At 40.0% G+C, this 21,359-nt stretch overlaps 1 protein-coding gene across 3 annotated transcripts; it reads right to left on the reverse strand.

Annotated features, from left to right (window-relative positions):
* Nucleotides 1-240: 240 nt before the first annotated feature.
* On the reverse strand, nt 241-20,290 carry cenpf (centromere protein F). 3 transcript variants are annotated; one of them, XR_005693131.1, is made up of 39 exons: nt 20,161-20,290; nt 19,081-19,254; nt 18,814-18,939; nt 18,385-18,455; nt 18,148-18,284; nt 17,740-17,831; nt 17,386-17,659; nt 17,078-17,280; nt 16,865-16,990; nt 16,632-16,760; nt 16,142-16,264; nt 15,892-16,027; nt 15,665-15,794; nt 15,294-15,573; nt 14,867-15,073; nt 14,227-14,435; nt 13,598-13,727; nt 12,832-13,110; nt 12,120-12,707; nt 11,805-11,978; nt 10,784-11,688; nt 10,480-10,673; nt 10,258-10,393; nt 10,031-10,169; nt 9,718-9,829; nt 9,267-9,520; nt 9,081-9,189; nt 8,751-8,956; nt 8,283-8,501; nt 7,823-7,966; nt 7,532-7,721; nt 7,332-7,429; nt 7,202-7,243; nt 5,950-7,077; nt 4,205-4,334; nt 2,990-3,694; nt 2,659-2,768; nt 1,121-1,321; nt 241-1,087 (listed from the first exon to the last, which is right to left on the reverse strand). XR_005693131.1 is itself a non-coding variant. In XM_040011383.1 (38 exons), the coding sequence occupies exons 2-38, from the start codon at nt 19,240-19,242 to the stop codon at nt 1,175-1,177; spliced, it is 8,544 nt and encodes a 2,847-aa protein (XP_039867317.1). In that variant the 5' UTR covers nt 19,243-19,254; nt 20,161-20,290; the 3' UTR covers nt 241-1,174. The 3 variants fall into 3 exon arrangements, 2 of the variants coding, with proteins under 2 accessions (XP_039867317.1, XP_039867318.1); XM_040011383.1 differs by having other exon boundaries at nt 241-1,321; XM_040011384.1 differs by having other exon boundaries at nt 241-1,321; nt 19,081-19,250; nt 20,161-20,288.
* Between the last annotated feature and the right edge of the window lie 1,069 nt (nt 20,291-21,359).

A 21,359-nucleotide genomic window follows, 5' to 3' on the forward strand; every position in this document is an offset into this window, starting at 1 on the left:
AAATTCCATCACTAAATGACTGTATGGGTTGTTTAAATAGAAAAAATTTCATTCTCTAACAGATTTCAATACGACACATTTGATTGGATTTGGGATAAATGGAAACATATTTTTTCAAGGCGACCTGAATTTGTTTAAACCTCTGTAATCCTGTATATGTTAACTAGTTGGTACACCCGTTTGTTTACTTTTGTTTATTCTTGTTCATACAGGTTGTTTTATTTTATGTTCCTTTTTTTAAATGTATATTTTTGTCTTTGATAAATTCTAATGAAAAAAAAGAAAGAAAGAAAAAGTGAGGGGCATCCTGCACTGACTGGTATTCTTCACAATCCTGCAGACCTACATTGTGACTGGTTCAGGTTCCCCACCCTGTGGTAGCACAGTGTATTGTGTGGACTCTGGTCATGTTACCCTTTACAGCAGTTTTCGATCAGTTAAGACAGGACACATGAGATCACACAAGTCAAGCAGTAAAAATGATTTAGTAAAAAAGCCTTTATGCATTACTAACTATTTACACTGGTCAATAAGACCTAAGTCTAAAAAAGAGAAACAAAGATTATTAAGCAAGGAAAGGAGTCAAAAACCTGTTTTCATATTTGTTCTAATTTTGGAATAGAAAATCTAGAAAATCTTAGCTGCCATTGACATTCAGCTTTTTACAAGACAGATCAATGAAACAGGTGCATTTACTATAGATATAGCATTCGGAATAATAAAAGACATAAAACAATATTTATCTACAAACATAAAGAACAGTACAAAAGAAAATAAGTAAGTTCCACGAGAAAACTGTTAGGAAGATAAAAAGGGAAGAAGATATGACAGGAATGAACATTTCTACAAAGACAATCTGTGCATGTGTACATATTAAACTGCCTCGACACCTTACTGGAGTTAGTGCTTTGTTTTCTTGAGCAACCTGAAGAGAACAACACCTAGGAAGTAATTTAATGTTATAAAGTTCTGGCAGAAAAACATTTACCAGCAAATGTGACTCACAGCCCCGCAAACCCAAAAGGAAAAGTGCATTTTAGGAAGGAGTACACCTCTAAAATAAGCATGTCTTTAAAGATCTGCGTAACTTTACAAACATGGATCGTTAACATTTTGTGACGTACATGTGTGTGTTTCTAAGTGGAAGGCTGTGTACGTGCAAGTCCAGGCTGATCTACTGAACGTGACAGTTGTCTCCTTGCTGTGTTTGCTCTCTTAGTTGTTTTTCTGGTGTCTTCCGAGAACTCGGGGAACACTTCCTGTTGGCAGTGTCTGTTGCCATAGCAGCAGAGGGACTCTGCAGAGGTATGGGCCCCAAACCCTGAGAGGGGAAAAAAAAGTAGATGACAGATGAAAGAGTGAATAAGTGAATCGGAAAGTAGGATTTATGCTGCAGGACGATTCCATGAAAAACAAGCGAGTGGCTCCCATTTGTGTGTTAAAAGTGATTAGACTGAAAATTATTGACAGAGAAGGAATCAAAGTTAGAAGACACACAGATCAAAACGTAAAGAAGACTTTTATATGTTATAACTTATTTTGAGCAGCCACCTATCCCAATGGTGGCATCATTTTTTAGAAATTGTGACTTATTACAATGCATGCTTCTATTACTGTGTCGCTGATATAAAATGGGTGCAGATTCGTTTAAAACTATGTTATTTCCCACGATACTAACAGATATAATAGTGGTTACAGAAGAAATTGTGCTATAATGAAAATGTGTTTTCAAATGGTTACTCTTTGTATGTGTGTAAAATTGATTTGGTTCCATTTTTTTTAAAAGAGCTTGAATGTGTTTTTCAGTTATGAGCTGAAAGTACTGGAAAAAAAAAAAATCTGAATAAAAAAAGCACCAAATGTCATCCCACTCCTTCAAGGGGCTATAACTCAGTAAATTTCCATAATATGAAGGTAAAATTTGACATGGCCCCATTAAACACACCAAATATATAAAGGGTGGGAACTAATTCAGATTCAGTTGATTTCATATGGTATGACCCTCGAGTCACACTTCAGTTACTCTGATACTGTGGTGTACAGCAGAGGTTCAGTAAAGCAGGGGAAATCCTTTCGCTTTTAACAATTTGACCTGAAATCTTTACAGTCTTTTAATCTCCTGCTGCTTCACTGACCTGACGTGATGTGACAACAACTTGAAGGAGACGAGGGGGGCCGGACATTCTGTGGCCATATTAGGGGCCACTGCAACCTAAATTATACACATAATTGGTCGAAGATTCTTGTTTCTCCCACTCTGGCCTCCCTGTCCACTTTCTTGGATGCCAATGATGTCAGTAGAAATGACACACCAAGTTTAAATTTGCTTTTTTTTTAAAAATCCATCATTACATTTTGTTCTTTATTAACTGTGACATCCACACTGTATCTAAAAGTTCAGCTGATGTCCGACAATTAGAGGTTCTTACAGCTCCTCACAGATAATAAGCTGCAGTGCCGAACACTTTTCACATTATTCATCACATTATTCAACTTTGCCTGTTTACAGTGCATTAATATACCATGTGGCGTCAATACCAGAGTAGAGACACAATAAAGTGCCCATTGAGCGTATGGCTTGTGAAACTAACTAAAGGAAACAAGTAGCAAAAAACGCGCTGTGTCTGTAAAAAAAATAGAGATTCCTGCATTACTCACCTTGCCATCAGATGCAGTTTGTTTGGCAGCCAGCCGAGGGCTGCAGCGCCTCACTGTGGTTCTCCTGATGATGAAAGGACTGGCCTCCCCCAGAGGAATATCAGCAAAACCTAAGGAACAAATAATGATTGTATTTCACTGCACAGAGAATAAATGTATACATGAATATTGATTTTTGTTTCTGTTGTGTAACTGCACCTGTGCTTACTCAGCTAATTGAAAGAGACACACGCAGACACACACACTCACAAACTGATGGTGGTGTATTTAAACACAAGGATAAAGCTGTAGGATCTCTGTAACAAAGCAGAGCACACTTTCAGCCACTAACCTCTCTGTACCAACTCAGGAAGTCCCTCTGGTCTGAACTCTTCATCTTCCTGTTCAGGTCTTGATTTGGGTGTGGTCGTGGCGTTGGCTTTGATCCTCTTTGTCACATTATGTAGGGCCTCCTGTGCGCTGTCTCGAGTGCTGATTTCACAGTGACCTCGTTTCCCTGAGCCCGGGGGAGATCTCTGAGTAGTCGAAGGAGCAATGTTTTCGGTATTGTCGTCGATTTTTATTTCCTGATGTCTGGTGGAAGACTTCCTCCCTGAACGCTGGCGGCCTTCGGTGCTGCTGGAGTGGCTGTCATTAGCGTTTTGGCTAGCACCAATCAGCTCCAGTCGGGTTTTCAAAGCCTCGTTGGTCTTTTCCAGTTTGTGAACCTCAAGCATCAGGCTGCAGTATTTCTCCATGCTCTCATCTGCCTCTTTGCTTTTCTCTTCCAGAAGTTTGTTCACTTCTTCCAACTCAGTCTTCATCTCCTCCAGCTCTTTAACCTTCTCCTCTAATTCCTTTCTCCTTCCATCAAGTGCAGCGCTAAGTTTGTTCACCTCTTGGTCTTTTTCTTGAGACGCCATCAATCTTTCTTCAGCCTCCGTCATCTTCTGCTCCAAGGCTGACTTTAGGTTTTCCACTTCTTCCTTTAGTTTCTCTGCCTCCTTCCTCAGCTGGGTCAGCTCAGTCTGCCCTTCCTCACTGCTCTTCCCTGCCCCTGAAACATAAATGTACCCCATATTCAAAACAAAACACTTCATGAAAATTGTCAGAAAAGAAAGTAACATGAAAGTGAAATCTTCACTGTGATAACCTTAACAAATATTAAAACAAGCTTTAAAACTTGTTGGCATTTAAGTTAATAAAAGCAAAAAGAGGCTGTCAGTAGCACAGATAATTACACCTTTGAACTACAGCCTACCAACAACAGACTTGAAAACAGATTCAAACAGCCAGAGTTTCATAGGTCATACACTTAAGAAACAATCCATCACCTCGAGACATCGACTAATCTGCATATACACACAAAACAGATGAGGCAAAAAGTGTTAAGAGTTAAATTCAAGCCATTAAACAGGAATAAAAAGGACTGCTATAATAAAATCAAAAACTGCATTTAACTTTAAGGGTTTGATCAATGTAAGGACAACTTAAACCTTTATCTGACAATAAAATGCTGAACACATAACAGAAAACACAAAGGTAAATCTGTTAAATGGATGCACACCTGAGCCGTTTAACATCATTTCCTTCTCCTGCTCCAGCTGTTTGCAGGTCTTCATCCAAAGACTCATCTTGCTCAGGGCAGAGTTTTTGTCTTTAGTCAGACGAGCTGCACGCGATGTTAGCTCTGAGACCTGGAGGGGACGGAGAGATTGAGGCAAAGAAAAATTATTTTCATATGCAGTGTTATCATACAAATGTCAGTTCCAAACATTTTTGGCTCATCTTTTTCATAAAATACTGGATATTTTAGATTTAAAAACTGACATCTGCCGAGTGATTGCAAACCTGTCTGGACAGAGCTGTATTTTAGATAAAGGTGGGAATTTAACGTGTTAATTGCAATTAATTAATTAAAAAAAAAAAAAAATAAAGCGTTAACAAAAATTGATGCATTTAATCACACTTGCGTTCCAAGCAAAGGGGAACTTTTGTCAATGCACAATTTCCTGGTATACCAATTACACTGATACACACAGCTAGCTAGTGTGTTGCTAGGATTGATTGGAAGCAAATTTCAAGACTACTCAATGGAAGCCTTGATAAAAGCATGGTTTTGTGCCAACTGTACAAAAAGAAGTTCTTCGGTTATGGTACCATCTTAATGCACAACATGTTACAGTGGGCACAAAAACTGTGGGAGCTGTTAGCGCTACCAGTTCGAGTACCAACAAAAGGTGTTGCCAGCCCAAACTTGATGAAATGACTGGCTTTAGGGCCAAAATTAGTAAGTCAACATCGGACAAACTTACAAACTCTCTTGCAAAATGGATTGCTTTGGACTGTAGACCACTATCAGTGGTAGAAGATAGGGAGATAGAAAATGTGCTACAGATTCAGATAAGGAAGCCCTAAGTTTGTACAGAGCAGAATCCACCATCAGCGAGACAGACTCCCCGCTGCAGTGGTGGTCCAGTCGAGCAGGGACCCACCCACAGCTGTCTGTCCTGGCCTGCACGTATTTGATTAGTCCTGCCACTTCTGTCCCATGCGACAGACTGTTCTTACTTGCAGGTCACATAGTAACAAAAAAGAGAGCTGCCTTGAGCTCTGAAAATGTGAACAGGCTAGTTTGTCTAAGTAACTGGCTGAAAGAGACGGACATTTAATAAGCATATTGTGAGTCCAATAAGTTTGTAATTTTTTGCACTAAAATGTTGGAGGATGATCACACTGTTTTAGCCCAATGCACAAAATAATTTTTCTAAGATTACTCAGAGTTTAAAAGGTAAAGCTGTTCAAATAAGCTTTTATGTTTCTGTGCTGTTTTGTTAAGAAGAGAAACTGCACTTTATGTTGAAATTAATATTATTATTTAAAGACAATACCATTTTGAAAATGTACTTAAAATAACATTTTATTTTTAAGTCTGCTAAATTTTGGCCAGGGATGTTTTTTTCTCAGTTTTGCAGTGAAATGCAGTTTAAATGCTTTTTTCCCCCCATAAATTAAAAGAGCTTGAGTTTACAATATTCATGTCCATGTCTATTATTTATTCTGTTTCCCATTAAAAACCCTTTAAAATTACAATAACATTTGCACTTTGGGGCAAATTTTCTTGTGCGATTAAATGTGATTAATTAATTACAAAGCCTCTAATTAATTCGATTAATTCTTTTAATCGAGCCCCACCCCCTTTTTTTAGAGTGTTTCAACCTCTAAAAAAGGAACATAGAGTGAGTACTACCAGTCCTTTTTTCTTCCATTTTATTGTGACCTAAATAAATCTGGGTATTTCTCTCCATATACCTGTTCACTGAGTTGTGAGATGGACACTTTGTGTGTTTCCAGCTCCTTCTCCATAGAGGTCACTGCTGTCTTAAGATGCTCGTGCTCTTCTGCGAGTTTCTCCTTCTCTTGTTCCAGTGAAAGCAGAGCTGAAGACAGGTTCTTTTTCTCTTCTTCCATCAAAGACACAGAAGACTTCAGTTCCTGTTTTTCAGCTTCTATCTTTTGCTTTTCCTCCTCCTCTCTCTCCTTCTCTTGATTTAAGAAAGAGAGCTTTTGCTGCAAGTCGTGCTTCTCTTTATCTAACAAGGAGAGACTCGACTGAAGCGCTTCTCTCTCGCTGGCTAACGCACTTCTCCCCTGATCTAATCTCTCCTTTTCATCTTCTACAGATAACAGAGAGGAGCGCAGCTTATCTCTCTCTTGTTCTAATGATAAAAGAGCTGTGCGCAGTTCTTCTTTTTCCTGTACAAGTCGTCCATTTTCTCCCTCGATCTGTTCTTTCTCTGCCATAACAGAGGAGATGGATCTTTCCAAGGCCTGCTTCTGATCTCTGTCCTCCTCCTTCTCCTTTTCTAAAACCTCCATCTTGTCCTCAGTAGTTTTTATGAGTGTTTTAAGCTCTTGTATTTCTTCTTCCAGAGCTTCAGTTTGGGTCCTCAGGCTGTTTCTTTCTGTCTCCCACTCCTCTCCATGAGAGCGGAGCTTCTCTCCTTCTGTCTGTGACTCCTGTAGTGAACTCAGCAGATGTTTTTTCTCCTCCTCTAACTGCACCAGGAGAGCCTGCATCCTCTCTTTCTCTGCTTCCCCTTCTGTGCCCTTTTGTTCAAGTGAAATTTCTCTTTGCCGAGAGGCTTCCAGCTGTGCTTGAAGGTCATCCAACACTCTAATCTGTCTCTCTGCTTCCCCTTTCATCTCTTTCTCCAGTTCTTCTAATCTGCATTTCTGTCTTTCCTCTTCCTCCTTTCTTTCTGCCTCTGCCTTCTCCAGTCCTCTCTCCAGCTCCGCCTTAGCTGCCTTCAGTTCCTCGATTTCTCTGTTTTTTATTTCCAGCTGTCTCTCCATGTGTTCTTTCTCAGATCTCAAACTTTCCAGAGTGGTAGAGAGCTCTGAGATTTTTGCACTAAGCTCTTTTTTCTCTTCCTCCACCTGAAGCAAGAAAGACAAAGGCAGGAGAAGCAGATTAACAGTCTGTTTGGATTGCAGTCACATTTTATAATTAGAAGACAAAAATCATCACAGATAGAGGGAAAAAGTCTTAATACAAAGTTACCATTCTCCTTTCCTCCTCCAGCTCAGCTTTAGCCATTTCCGCCTGCGGGAGAGCGCAGCAGAATCGGATTCTGAGTCAGCATCAGTAAGATATAATCATTATTTTTTTGACTGTTTGTGAGACTAAATACCTGCAGCACTGCTTCTTCTAAACTTTGCTCTACATCTTCCTTCTCTCGCTCCAGGGAATCAATGCGATCTTGCAGTGAGTCAGACTTTCTCTGGGCGGCTGCAAGGATATAGTCACATTTAGACCAAAACATAACAAAACTGTGGAGGTTATATAATTTACACTTTTCTTTCCATCAGGAACAAAAGTGTTAAGAGTCACCTTTAAGGAGCTCTCCCATCTTCTTTTTCTTCCTCTCATCCGACTCAATGCGGACTTGGAGTTTTTCGATACCAGTTCTCATCTGCTGGACCTCATCTTGGGTGGAATTCAGGCGAGAGGCAATCTCTCCTTTCTCTAATAAAGACGACTCTAAAGACTGGGAAAGGCGAAACACTTCTCCCTCTAAAGCCTGAGGTGGGAATCAGGAAAAACAAGTGGCGTTATGACCAAATGCTTTTGACTCCACTTCCCACATACAGGGACATACTTCATAATACACATCCTCCTCACCTTTATCTTTCCAGCCATGGACTCTGTGTTTTGACTGGAGGAACTGTGGTCCTCCTTTATCTGGTTAAGATGGCCAATCAGCTCCTCTCTTTCTCCACAGTGCTGGGAGATTGTCCGCTCTAGCTCTTTAACTTGCTCCACCAGCTTCATGTGAAGGAAAATAGATGAAGTTTTAGTAGGAAACAACAAAAAACACAACAAACAAGCCCCCCCCCCAAAAAAAATCTGTTTAAAAGAAAAGTAATTTAACATATCGTAAGTTTCATAAGGATCTAGCATAAATTAGACCTGAGAATCTATTCAAAACTACAGGAGGATTAGGTGATCATTGCTTTGATCTGATTCAGCTGGCTAAAACAAGTCTTGTCACTGTTAGATGCATCCATATAAGTCAAAAGTTGTAACTGGGGCGTAACCATGTCTAACCAGTCTCCCCTTCTGTGGAAATTTCCATGTGTACCTGTTGCCTCTCTGTCTTCAGTTTGTCTGTGCTGCTTTGCAGGGCTTCATACTCCTTCCTTCCTGCTCTGATGTCATCCTCCAGGATGGAAATGAGGTTTCTTGTGTCACAATTATTTTTCTCCAGACTGTGAACTTTCTCCCTCCAGTGGCTCAAGGATTGGCTCAACTCATCTCGCTCTTCAGTGCAAGACACCAGTTCAGATCTCAGCTGAGTTGTCTGCAGATATAAGATTTATAAGTACCTTTGGGTATTCTGCAAGATGAAAGCTTACAACAACAGAAGACAACAAGCTTACAACAGAACATAGACCAAAGCTTTGGTCTACATTTCTGTACAAGGGGAAACTGAAGGGGATTTGAGAGCAAATTCTGTTTTAGTTTATTTTATTGGTCCCCAAAAGGTTCACATAACTTTGGCCTTTAAATACACAGTATTGTGTTGTTTTAGCTTGCAGGCTTTGCTCACCTCAGTAATGAGTGTTTCTATCTTTTGCTCCATGCCTGAAAAAGTCCTCCTCTGAGTCTCCATCTCACCCTTCAGTCTGGCCCCCTCAGCCTGCATAGTCTCCAGTTCAGACTCCATTCCCAGGATGTGCTGTTCCAGGTTAGCTTTCTCCGAGCGAACCCTCTTAAGCTCGCTCTCTTGCTGAAGAAACTTCTCATCCCATCCTCCTACAGAACCAAGCAAAAACAACCTTTAATCTAATAGCAAGACCTTAAATGGAAACTCTCAGGGGTATCTTTACTTCTGAGAGTTGTGGTGATTTTTCTAATATAAAGTAAGGGAAAAAGAAACCTTTGGCCATCTCAAGTCCTTCCAGCATCTCTATAACATCAGTCAGCTGGCACTTAGTGGTTTGTAGCTGTAGAGTTAAAGTTTCCTTCTCCTCGGACAGCTGGGTCAGCTAAATATGAGCACATGGTATTAACGTAAAAGAAACACAAAAAACTGGTTCCATTATTTGACAAATCTTCATCCTACCTCATGAGAAAGATTTTTCTTTGAATCCAAAGCAATTTTCAGCTGACAGGATGCACTGTGGGCTTCTTCCTCGGCAGCATGAACTTTCTGCTCCAGGTTTTGAACCTGGACTTCCAGTTCAGAGGTCAGCTCCTTTCTCAGTTCCAGGTCAGAGCTCAGCAGGTCGAACTCTGAGCGCAGAGTCTCAAGTTCCTTTTCTTGTTTTCTGATCATTTCCTTGTAACGTTCGAGTTCATCATTTACCAGGGATGACTCTGTTGATGGACAGATGTGTCTAAATGCCATTTGAATATTTATATTCAGCCTAAGCTGAATAAGCATTTGTTATTTTATTCCATAAACAAAAGAAAAATGCATTCAAATAAGGACAAACCTAAATGAAGTATGAACTCAATGCAAAACAATAAATAATAAATAAACAAAACAGTTTTTAGATATTTGATTTACTTACCAAACGATTTCGTGTCTCTTTTCTCACTGAAGGAGGAAGATTGTGGAGACACGTCATGGATTACAGGCTCATCTACAAGAACATCTCTGGAGTTGGAGCTTTCTTCAGAAACCTGTACAAAATAAATAAAAAAATAATGAAAACATCGCTCCATTATGAACCTCATGTATTCCCAAAGAAATTAACAATTTTCCTAACAATCTGAATATACAACAGACAACGAATACAACATATTAACAAAGAATCCCCAGGCAAAGATTAATGATGCACCATGCACGACTGAAGGAAAAGTGACTATTACAGTGGTTTTAACCTGTTCAGGAAGTAGCTGCTCCTCCTCATTCGTCTTTGTTCCCTCTACATCTGCTACAAACGCCTCCCCGCCCTCCTCTGACTGTTCCTGCGTCACCTCCTGCTCGGTGGCGTCCACCTTAAAGACCAGCTTGACCTCGCTAACATGACAGAGGGGAGGTTAGCTTTGTTTTTCATTGCATACAAACAGTCAACACAAAACAGAAGGCGGCATAAAACTCACTGCACCTGAAAGCATCAGCAAATTCAGTCGGTTCAGACACCATAAGTTCCTCCTCTACTGGAAGGGACTCCGAACTGGTGCAGAGGCTTGAATTAACTGCTGGTTCTACCTGACTCCCGGCTGCTGCTTCAGCTGGGTAAACTAAACAGATAAATATAAATATATGTACTCAAGGAAAGTGGAAATCTGTTTTTTATGAAGGAAAAAAAAAACATTTCCTCACTCACCATCAGTTTCTGCCTCCTCCATGTTGTTTCTGTCTGCTGGGCTCTTGAATTCTGACAGCTGCTGAATGAGGCTGTGCTGCTGGCCCACTTGTTCCAGCAGTGATTCATACTGTTGCTTAAACACAGTCAGCTCCTTCTGCAAGCCCGCCAGCTTCTGGTGCAGTTCAGCCTGCTCTGCTGTAAACCGCTCGCTCCTGTGATACAAAATAAAACACACTGTGATTTCAGCCACTATATAGATAGCAGAGCAAACAGTTAAAAAGCTAATACAAACTTCAAAGCAGACACAGCCATGTAGACATACTGCTCTTTATTCGTCGCCTCAGTCCTCTCCTCCATCAGCTCAAGCTGCTCCTTCAGTCTCTGGCGCTCCTGTTCTGAGGTCAGCAGGGAGTGCTGGATGCACTCGCTCTCCTCTCTGAGAGAAGCAACCTCATCTCCATGGCCCTTTCTGAGTTCCTGTAACTGCAGCTTCTCCTCAGTTATTTGATTCACATTAGACTGTAGTTTGATGTTTTCTTCAGAGAGTTGATTATAGCTCAATTCCAGCTGAACTTTTTCCTCTACTACTTGATTCAATTTAGTAACCAGGTCATTTTTCTCAGAAGTTAATGCATGTAATTCATCTGCAAGTTGAACGTTTTCTTCATTCGTCTTTTTCAGGATATCATCTAACTGGGCTTTTGCTTCAGTGAGCTGACTAAGGGCAGATTCAGCCTCATGTTTCCGAGCAGTTATTTCATTAATCTTGGCTTCTGTTTGCTGCTTTTCCTCAGTTACCTGTTCAATATTAGACTGCAGTTGTTTGTTCTCCTCAGACAGTGCGTCTACAGTGACTTCGAGCAGTTTCTTTTCTGCATTTACGTGCACCATTTCACCTTCGACTTGCTCTTTGTCGTTCATTAGCTGTTTCAGAGAAGTCTCGAGGTTGTTTTTCTCCTGGAGAAGCTGATTTAGACTGCTCTCTTTGTCCTGAATGGTTTCCCTGAGAGTTGTCTCCAGCTTTTCGTTGTCTTGTGTCATCTGACTGAGTTTAGCCTCTAATGTAGCAACACTCTCTTCCAGTTCGTGACGTCGGATAGCTTCCTCTTCCAGACGAGTTATTTCACAGGTTCTCTCAAATAACTCCTCCTTAGCTGTGACATACTTTGACTCCAAGAGAGAGTTCTGCGACTGGACCTCATCTAAGCGGGCTTCCAAGACAGAGACCTGAAAATAGAGCCGCTGATTAGTGAAAGCATGCTGATGACAAAGACAGAAGACAACAGCGAATCAGCAAACACTGTGTGTGAGTGAAGCACTTTTGAGAAGAACAATTATCCAACCTGGGCTCTGCCCTCATCCAGCATGACCTCCATTTCAGACATCTGGGCCTGGCTCTCAGCAAGCATGGCCTCCAGTGACTCTATAGTTCCTTTAAGCTGCTCCACCTGACTGTCAAAGGAGGTCATGGCTGTCTCGTTGTCCTCCAAGTCCATCTGGAGCATCTCTAGCTGAACCTTAATTGTTTGGAGGGGGATAATTAATAACTCAGAACATGCAACTAAAAGATTTGTTACACTATCCAACAGTACACTTCCTTTGTGTCTAAGAATATTGTAATAAACAAGAACATAAACAGGAACACATTTGGCACAAACCTTGATTTTATTCATGGCGACCACCTTCTCCTTCAGGAGTTCTGAGGTTTTGGTCTGTTCTGCCTCAGCTTTATTCAGCTTTTCCTTCAGATCTTTTATGGTGCTGTCTCTCTCTTCCAAGCCGCGTGACGCTGCAGACAGAGTCGCCTTCATGGTCCGGATCTCTTCCCGACGTGAACTCGACTCAGCTTTGGCAGCACTGACTGATTTCTTTGTGGCTTCGAGCTGTTCGTCAAGGCTCTTCTCTTTTTTGAGGAAGTTTTCAATCTCCAAAGCGTGACGCTCTGACTCTTTACCCATCTTCTCTGTGAGATCTTTTACTTCATTCTCCAAAGCAGAGATAAGATTCATCTTCTCGGCCAGAGTGCTCTCCAGGTTAGACTTAATTTCTATAGCGGAGGAGTGATTCTCCTCAAGAGCTTGTAGTGACTTCTTAAGGTCAACGTTGGACTGAGTGGCTACATCCAGTTCATTCTTCAAGACTGGAAGCTTCTCCGCTGCATCTTTGTTCACATCGACCTTTTCTTCTAAGGATGAAATCTGCTCCAGGAGGCTGCTGATCTTCTCGGTCTGACTGTGCTGAATGATCTTAATTAAAAAGATTTCATTTATATTTGGTAAGAAAAAATAGGCAAGTAAATAAATTAAATATGAACATAATTAAAATATCCGTACATAACCAGACAACAAAGCAAAGATTTTTAGATTTTACCTCTGATTCTTTCTTCAAATCTTGAATTTCATTTTCCAGCTCGGTTTTTTGTTTCTCCACAGACGATATCTGAACTTCAGCTTCTCTGAGCTGCTTCTCCTTCTCCTCTGTTTGTTTCCGCTGATCACTGAGGTCCATTTCTAATTGTTTGAGTTCTTCTGATTTTTTGTTGTACATCCGAATTTGTTCCTCTTCCTGCTCTGTCATTGTCTTAATTTGTTTCTGCAGCTCTGCTCCCAGTTGCTCCTGGACCTTCAGGAACTGCTCTAAGGAACTGATCTAAGAGGAAGAAGAAGAGGAGGACAATTAATTTAAAAAAGCAGTAACAACACAATTACACCAAATGCTCAGCAAACAGTTTTTATAGTGATTAAATATACTACTAAATGTAGGACAGCAAAAACTACTTAATATCTTAACATATGCAGAAATATATCATAGCATCACCTAAAGCCTCATAACTGGATTTCACGCAACTACTTCCTGTCCATACAGTGGATACAGACACCAGTTGGACGGTGGTTTGAGTTCAGGCCTGTTGATATGGCAAAGTGTCCTTTCCAAAGTGACAAGATAAAAATAACCCAAAAAGCAACCAAAGGCAGACTAGCACAGGTCAGATTTTACTCTAGAGAAGTCTTATTTTCCTGTTTAATTCTCCTGCACTTTTCAGTTTCCTAACTTTATTCACTTATTGAAGTAAAAGTTTGAGAATAAATAGAAGTCTCTTAAAAAAAGCTTCCACTGCAGTTTAACTAAAGCAGACCTGGTTTTTGGTGAGCAGCAACTCCTGCTGGGCCTCCTCTAACTGCAGCTTGATGTGCTCAGTCTCCTCGGCCTTTGCTGAAACACGTTCTTCACACTGCTTTAGGAGGTCTGCCTTCTCCTCTGCTAACCTAAGTGAAATTACAAATCAAAGACAGAGAATAGACATTAAAACCAAAGCTCAGCTGATATTCTCAGCGGTTACTGGACATTCCATATGGAATGGGCGTTAATGAATATATATATATATATATATATATATAAAGAACATTTATTTGTTGTTGATTCAGGACATAATGCTGAAAAAATGCAGGTAGATGGTGTCAACACAGCTTGTCCAGAAAAGCAGCTCTGACTCAGTGTTTTGCACTCTGACCACCTGTAGCATGGTACATATCACAACTGAGCAGATGGAAGGTATGAGTCAAACAGTGTTTTCATGTCTTCATGCAACTTGCTTCTAAAAACAGTGTTGGAAAGTTAATATGCCACGACGTACATTGCTGTCTTTCTCACAATGTTTTCTTCGATCTTATACCAAAGCTAAGACAGGACATAATGTGTCATTCCACAGCTCTACCTTATTTCAATTATCATAGTTTTTAACAATATTGCACGAAAAACTCCCACCTGGCATTTTGCTCCTCCTGCTGTGCAATTGTCTGAGCAAGGCTTTCCCTCAGCTGGCTGATCTCAGCCCTCCCCAGCTCTACCAGCTGCTCTTTGGAGCGGACCAGATCACAGGTTGCCTTGTGCTCATCCTGCAGGTCGGTGTTCATCCTCTCAGCGAGTTCGGCTCGAGTGATTTCCTTCTGCAAACGCAACTCCAGATCTTTGACCTAGATAAGTTATTAAAAAATGAAATCGTATTAAGAAAGAGAGATTCAGCAAGTGCTGACAATGGATTTTACTAGTTTATGTACTCCTTTATATCGAGTACAGTTATTAGAATTACTAATAGTTAGAAAAAACATTTATTAGAAAAACTAATAAAAAACTTTATGGGTTTGCTGTGTTGTTACCAGAACGAAAATATGAAGCACAGTGCATAGCACATCAATGGATTACAAAAGACAGAGATATGCTATATTTTTGTATTACCACTTTCAAAATTTCACTTTCCTATAGAACATTTCTCATAAAAATGGAGCCTAAGAAGCAGCTTTCATTAGGGGTCGGATGTTTGTCCATGATTTATTCCAATAATGGTTGCTAATGAAATTCAAATAAATATTTTAAAGACTATAAAAAAGAAATAACTATAAGTCACCTGTGCTTCAAGCTGAGCCACCTGCACTCCTATGTTCTCCAAGTCTTTAGCATGTTTCTGTCCAGCCTCAGAGAGCTGAGACTGAAGCTCCTTGTACTGATGCGCCTTCTCCTCCAGATCTGTGCACTTGTTGAGGAGTTCTCCCTTCAGGGAATCAATGTGAGCAGACAGACTGGCCTTTTCTCCCTCTACACACGTGAGCTTCTTCTGCAGTAATGAAAGAAAACGTATTCATGGTGAGGGATAATCTACTTCAAGGCTGCTGCTACTGTAGATTTTGTACTGTGGTTATTCTTGACACTAAGTAAAAATTAGTTTAATTAAAGCTATTTATCAGAATATCAGCAAAAAACTTAATTCTGACACCAGGCAATTGAATTTTCTACTTTTCAGTTTAAACAAGAGTCTAGAAACCACTGCTCCTTACCTGAAGTTCATCATTAGCCTCGTTTAGGGAGCCCAGACTACTCTCCAAGCTGGTAATTTTGTCTGCGAACTCCTTTTGCACAGCTTCAGTTTCATTAATTAAGCTCTCCTTCTCATTCTTCCAGTCCAGCAGAGCTTGATGTTCTCGTTTCAGTTCCTTACATTCATTCTGACTCGCAGAGAGGTTGGATTTCAACTCTTGGCTCTCCTTCTCTAGCACCGTCACCCTGTTGCTCAGCCTCTCTGACTCTTGTTTCTGTTTCTGGAGTTCATTCTGAGATCTACAGTGAAATTAAATATTTACAAGGATTAATAACAAAATGTATTATTCCTACTCCACAATGCTGATTATGAAAATGAAATGATGATTACCTGTCATTTCTGGTCTCTGCATCAGAAAGTGTTTTCTTTAAGTTTTCCTGTTCACGTGCTGAAGTCTGAGCCTGCTGCTCCAGTTTACACTGAAGTTTCTTCAGCTCCTCTGCCTGCCCTTCAGATTTAGCTAAAGATCCAAAAGACAAATCAGTTTAAGATTAAAATAACCTCAGATTAATTCTCAAGACTAACCGCTACTTCTGACATTCCTAAAACAAATTTACCTTTGAGATCATCTAGCAGTCCCTGGGTACGTTTGAGGCTCTGGTTTGAACTCTTCTTCTCTTCTTCCAGCTGAGAGAGGCGCCTGTTGCTCTGGTCCAACTGGACAGTCATACTGTTCTTCTCTTTCTGCAGCTCCTGGAGGGATGAAGAAATGCGTGGATAACATGAATCCATGCCCTACAATGATGAGAAGTGCACTAAAAGCAGAACTGCAAATTCACAATTACAGCAAACGGATTTTCAGCCCACCTCCATTTTCTTGCGGAGGTCCTGCTCTTTGGTCTGACAGGCCTGAAGGCTTTGTTCTGACCTCAGCAGCTTCTGTTTCTGCTCCTCCATCTCCTTCTCCATCTGCTTCTTCTGGAAGCACATCTAAAAAGGAGCAGTGTGATACAAATTAAGGTCAAGGCAATTAAGATACATTAAATACTTTTCCTTTAGGGTTGTGGCTTCCGCTCCTCTCTGAAAGCCTAAACACACTCAGGATGTGGTGGGTTTTTTTCATTACACATCTTTTTGTTAACTTAAAAACTGACTACTAAAAATACAACTAAAAACAAAATGAAAGTTGCATCTTCAGAAGTTCATCAAATGCACAACATTCACAAAGTCAGTGAGCACTAATTTTACACGACTCACACTTATAAAAAGATTTTAATTAGGCCTCGTCCAACAAAATCACCAAGTAGAAATGCTTTAATCTTTTAATAAATGTGCTGGTGCGATGTTACAAATCTACCTTCTCCATGTCTGCCTGCAGTATGTTGTGGTCTTTTTTGGCCTGTTGGATCTCTTGGGTCAGCTTGGTTCTGGTCTGGTTTAGCTGTTGATCCAAAGCATGATGGGAACTCTGCAGCTGGGCAAGTTCCTACACAAAATATAACAGGTACGAACACAATTCATAAACCAAATTCTAAAAACTTCATTATTAATAAAAATCTTAAAAGACTAAAATATTTCCCACTGTTGTACCTTCTGACTGTCTCTCTCTTGGTCCTTGAGTTTCTGCTCCAGTGCCCGTCTGCAGCTTTCAGCATTGTGCCTCTGGCAACTCATCTCCTCAGTGACTTGTTTTAGTTTCTGCTCAACCGATGAACACTAAAAACAACTCAAAACATTAGACAACTTTGCTAGTGATTAACTTGTGCTCTTTACTGCTAAGCAGAATAAAATAATGTCGCCTACCTTGGACTCGACCTGCTGGTGTCGGTCTGTGGCCTGACTCAGCTCATGTTTGGCCTTGGTCAGGTCTCTGTCCCGCTCGCTGAGGTCTTTGCGGGCCTGGTTCAGCTGTGTTTGAAGGTCCTGCAGTTTGGACGCTTGGTTACGAATTTCCTTCTCCTGATTGGCTAAGTTCCTCTCTAGTTCTGACACATGGCCACGCAGCTCTGTTAAAAGAACGACAACCACAAAAAAAGAAGTGTAAAGCAAAAGTTACTAAACACCGAACAATACCCAACATACTAATTATAAAATACTTTATAACAAAATACCTTGGTTCAAAGTCTTTAGCTGCTCCATCTGTTGAGAGGATCCACTGGGACTCGGTGCTGCTCTGGAAGAGCTCATCCGCTGGCTGGGTTTGATTGGCGTCTCCTCATGGGCGTCCCAAAGGGATGTCCCTCGCTTCTTTAGAGGTGTTTCCATTATGTCCTGAGACTGGCGGCGATGGGCAGAATCCTGCTGTTGCCATGGGAAAATGGAAGACCCGGCTTGTCGGGCAGCAATGTCCTTGTGGCTTACACTGACTGAAGACTGATTCAACAGCTAGAGAAGATGAGAAATATTAAAACTACTAAGAAATAAATGCTCATAATTATAAAAATACATTTATTTATAGCACTTACTTTGACCTGCAAGACTTTGAGTTCACTTTCCAGTCTTTTTCTTTCTTCTACCTCTTGGTTGTATTTCTCCTGCAGCTCCTCTAGTCTATTATCTATGGAAGACACACAATTCAAATCCAAAGTAAACTTATTCAGTCATTTAGAAAACAGTGACTCCTTAACAGATGGAGCTTACAAAAAAATGACGTCTGAATGCAAAAATGATTCTATATACATTTTTAGAGACAGAGACACTCTAGAAATAACTGCGATAAGCCTACACATGAACACAGAAATGTATATTAAAAGAAAAGTGAGAAAAGATAAGTCTGTAAATCAAATGTTTACTTGCTTATAAATAAATAAATAAATAAATAAGAACACAGAATGAATTGCAGACTCCCTGAAGATAAAAACACATTTTAATACCATGCTGTCTGTAGGCTGGGATCGATGCTGGTGTCTGAAAACTCTTCTGTGGAGTGGCGTAGGTCTGCAGCTCACAGGAGGATGATGACAGTGAGGAAGAGCCAGCAGGCTGGGAACGATCCAGTTCATTTTTGTGCCTGAGCAGATATAAGGTGCTCATCAAGGTCTTGATAAATCACTGAATTTATCACTCTGAGTCATACAACAGCACAGAGAGAGACGCATAACTGAACTCACTTCTTGAGCTCCTGTTCGAGTCGTTCAATGGTTTTTCTGCAGGAGTTAAGCTGACCTTCCAGGTAGCTCACCTACGTTTAGGAAGACAATTCAGTTAGACAAAAACATTAGTTGGATATCAGGCTTGTGAGCTTGTCACTTGAGTACCATTTATGCAAATCTGTACTCCCAAGCTGAAAAATAAATAATTCCTCCGTAACATAAGTTGTTTGAAGTTTTCTCTTCAGATATAACTTGCTCACAAATAAAAAGGGCGGGACACACTAACAGGAAAACACACTTCAATATGAGCATCTGTAATTACATGTGATGAACAGTGGCTATTAACTAACACCTTTCAGCTTTACTGTTGAATACATGTTAATCTAGATCTGAAACTAGGTTTATCCTGCAGTGATCAAATGCTTCTTCCTCTCATCAGAAACTGACCTGCTGTTCTTTGACTCCAAGATCATGTACAACCTTTTGCCGAGCTTTCTCTAGAGAGTCGCATGACTCTACTAAAGACTGGTTTTCTCTCTTCAAAGCAGACGTCTCTGTACGTTCACTGTCCACCTGGAGAAATAGACTCATATGAGTAGGAGAAGTATTTCTCAAGCTTATTTTAAATGTTTTGATTGGGTATCTTTTCAGATAGATGTGTCAGTTTGTTTCTCACAAAACACATTTGTTCAAGCACTTCTGATAAATGTTGACCTTTTGCTTTTGTTTTTGGAGTGCAGCTTCTAAGGAGTCCAACTGAAACTGCTTTTGTGTCTTCTCCTTCTTCAGTTTATCCAGCTGGACTTCCATCTCCTGGATCTTCTGCAGGGCTTTCCCTGGAAGTCCATCCTTCCACTCCTCCACCGCCCAGCTCATGGTTTAACCTTACTAAAACATATATCCATTTATATAAAAGTAATGAATTGATGACGAGCTGATATATATACCTAGTTTAAAATTTAAAAACATTTTTAGGGAATCAAGGACTGATACTGGCCTAGCTGACTGACCTATAAGCAAATAATAATATTTACTGGCAGTGACCAATGATCAGATCAACAAATGTTTGCTAATTAATATTCATCTTCCTTCGGTACATATAACAATAATAGCAATATACAAAGAAGAAAAAGCATCACTTTAGACACGAAAAAGGCTAAATGTCCATTTTAAACATTGGTAGTGCCACAGAAATTCACACTATGCTTTGTTATGCAGACATAATGAAACGTTTTCGTCTTCGGTGTGAACAGACAGTTCACATGAGGCTAAAGTCCCTTCAAAGCTGCGTCTTTTATCAACGCTGACAGTCAAACGCAACTAAGTGTAGCTATAACTACGTAAAGTTAACCTCAGATTTTATAACAAGAAATGAGTATTAATAGTTATACCGGTGAAAAGAAAATTACAGCCCATCATCTGACCTGAGCAGGTTTTAGTTTAATATTAAAGATTAGCTAGCTAGAAGCTACTTTACCGAGTTTACGTAGTAAATGATGCCCGATTAAATTACTGAATACAACCACAAAACACGTATTTGAAGTCAATTTATTTAAAAGCTGGATATGATCAAAACATAGCTTAGTTTCTGTTTAACGTTAGCTTTCTGAAGAGCATGCTCTCAGCAAATATGACATCGATATATATTTTTTTATTTAAATCGTAAATTATCCAGACAGGGGCTAAAGTTTAGTGCAGATTCTATATTCTATATTCTATATTAGTATATTAGACAGTTAACTCGAAATTGAAATAAATCACATAGCAGTAACGACTCAGGCTGGCTGCACTTACTTTGGGCGCGATGCTCCTTTATCAAATTCTCCTACTGTTTGGGTCGCTCTCGTTGAAAAATTCAAAATTCAACAGAGGAAACGGCAAGCCGCGAAGCTCCATGTCGATTGGCTGTCTGTTACGTCGTCAGCTGCGCCACGAACGCGGATTGGTTCGCTACTCTTTGTGTCCACAGCGACACCAAGTAGTAGGAGTTTATAAATACTCGCTAAGCGCACGTCCCACTCGTGTGTGAAATACACCTCTTAGCATGAAACACTGGGGGGGGGGGGTCGTTTTTGTTTTTACTTCTGTGTAGAAATTTGCTGCATTCTGAACAAAATGAAGTCGTCCTACAAATGATTCTGATTATGCTGTAAATAAAGTGTTACAGTAGTGTAACCTGCTTGAGATGAATGCATGGACCTGTTCCTCAGATTCAGTTTGAAATGATCCTTTTCCAACCTTAGATATATTTTATAAGTGGTAGAAAGCAGTTCTGGTCTTGTTAATTTGATTATCAAAATTGAGATCACTGTCCAAAATAATTCCAAGACTCCTGACTTGCTCACTGTGTTTTAGAGAACGGGATAAATATGAACACATTTTTCACAAATAAGAGCAAACATTTTCATCTCACTTCTATTCAGTTTGAAAATGTTTTGAGACAGTAGTTAATGTTATCAGTGCAGGTTATTAGCTTGGGGTTAGGGGTTAGAACAGGGGTTAGATCATCAAAGGAAAATTTTAGTACAACTACGTATCACCTCCATAAGAATGGTAGAATATATTATGATTATTTATGACAGTACCATGTAAGAACAAGTAAAGGTTAAAGAGTAATGGACCAAGTACTGACCCTTGAGGAACACCTGTTTGAATAATTTCAGTACATCTAAAATTACTAACATAGACACAGAATCTAATATCCTATAGATGTGATAAAAATCAGCTCAGAACCTGACCTGTCAAATCAGCTGAATAATAAAGCCTTTGAGTTAAAATGTTATGGTGAGCAGTGTTGAAGGCAGCAGTGAACAAAGATGACCTGCAGATCAATCACTGTTGATCTTCTGGTCATAAGAGCAGTTTCTGTGCTATGGTTGATTCTGAAACCTGACTGGTACTCGTCATATATATTGTGACTTGAAAAATATCAGTTCAGTTGTTTCTAAACAAAAATCTTTTTAAACATGTCGCTTAAAAAGGCAAATTCTAAA

The sequence above is a fragment of the Simochromis diagramma genome, unplaced genomic scaffold, assembly GCF_900408965.1.
Source record: "Simochromis diagramma unplaced genomic scaffold, fSimDia1.1 OVJJ01000603.1, whole genome shotgun sequence".
NCBI classification, from domain to species: domain Eukaryota; kingdom Metazoa; phylum Chordata; class Actinopteri; order Cichliformes; family Cichlidae; genus Simochromis; species Simochromis diagramma.

Bases quoted from the DNA above. Each gene is read 5' to 3' on its own strand.
- cenpf (XM_040011383.1), bottom strand. From the start codon at position 19,242: ATGAGCTGGGCGGTGGAGGAGTGGAAGGATGGACTTCCAGGGAAAGCC. The intron at 10,170-10,257 runs GTGCAGTGAGTT...CTGTCATGTTAG, and splicing joins GAATTTGCTGATGCTTTCAG to CGAGGTCAAGCTGGTCTTTA. The intron at 8,957-9,080 runs GTTTCTTTTTCC...TTGGTTCTGTAG, and splicing joins AGGACTTGAGATGGCCAAAG to GAGGATGGGATGAGAAGTTT.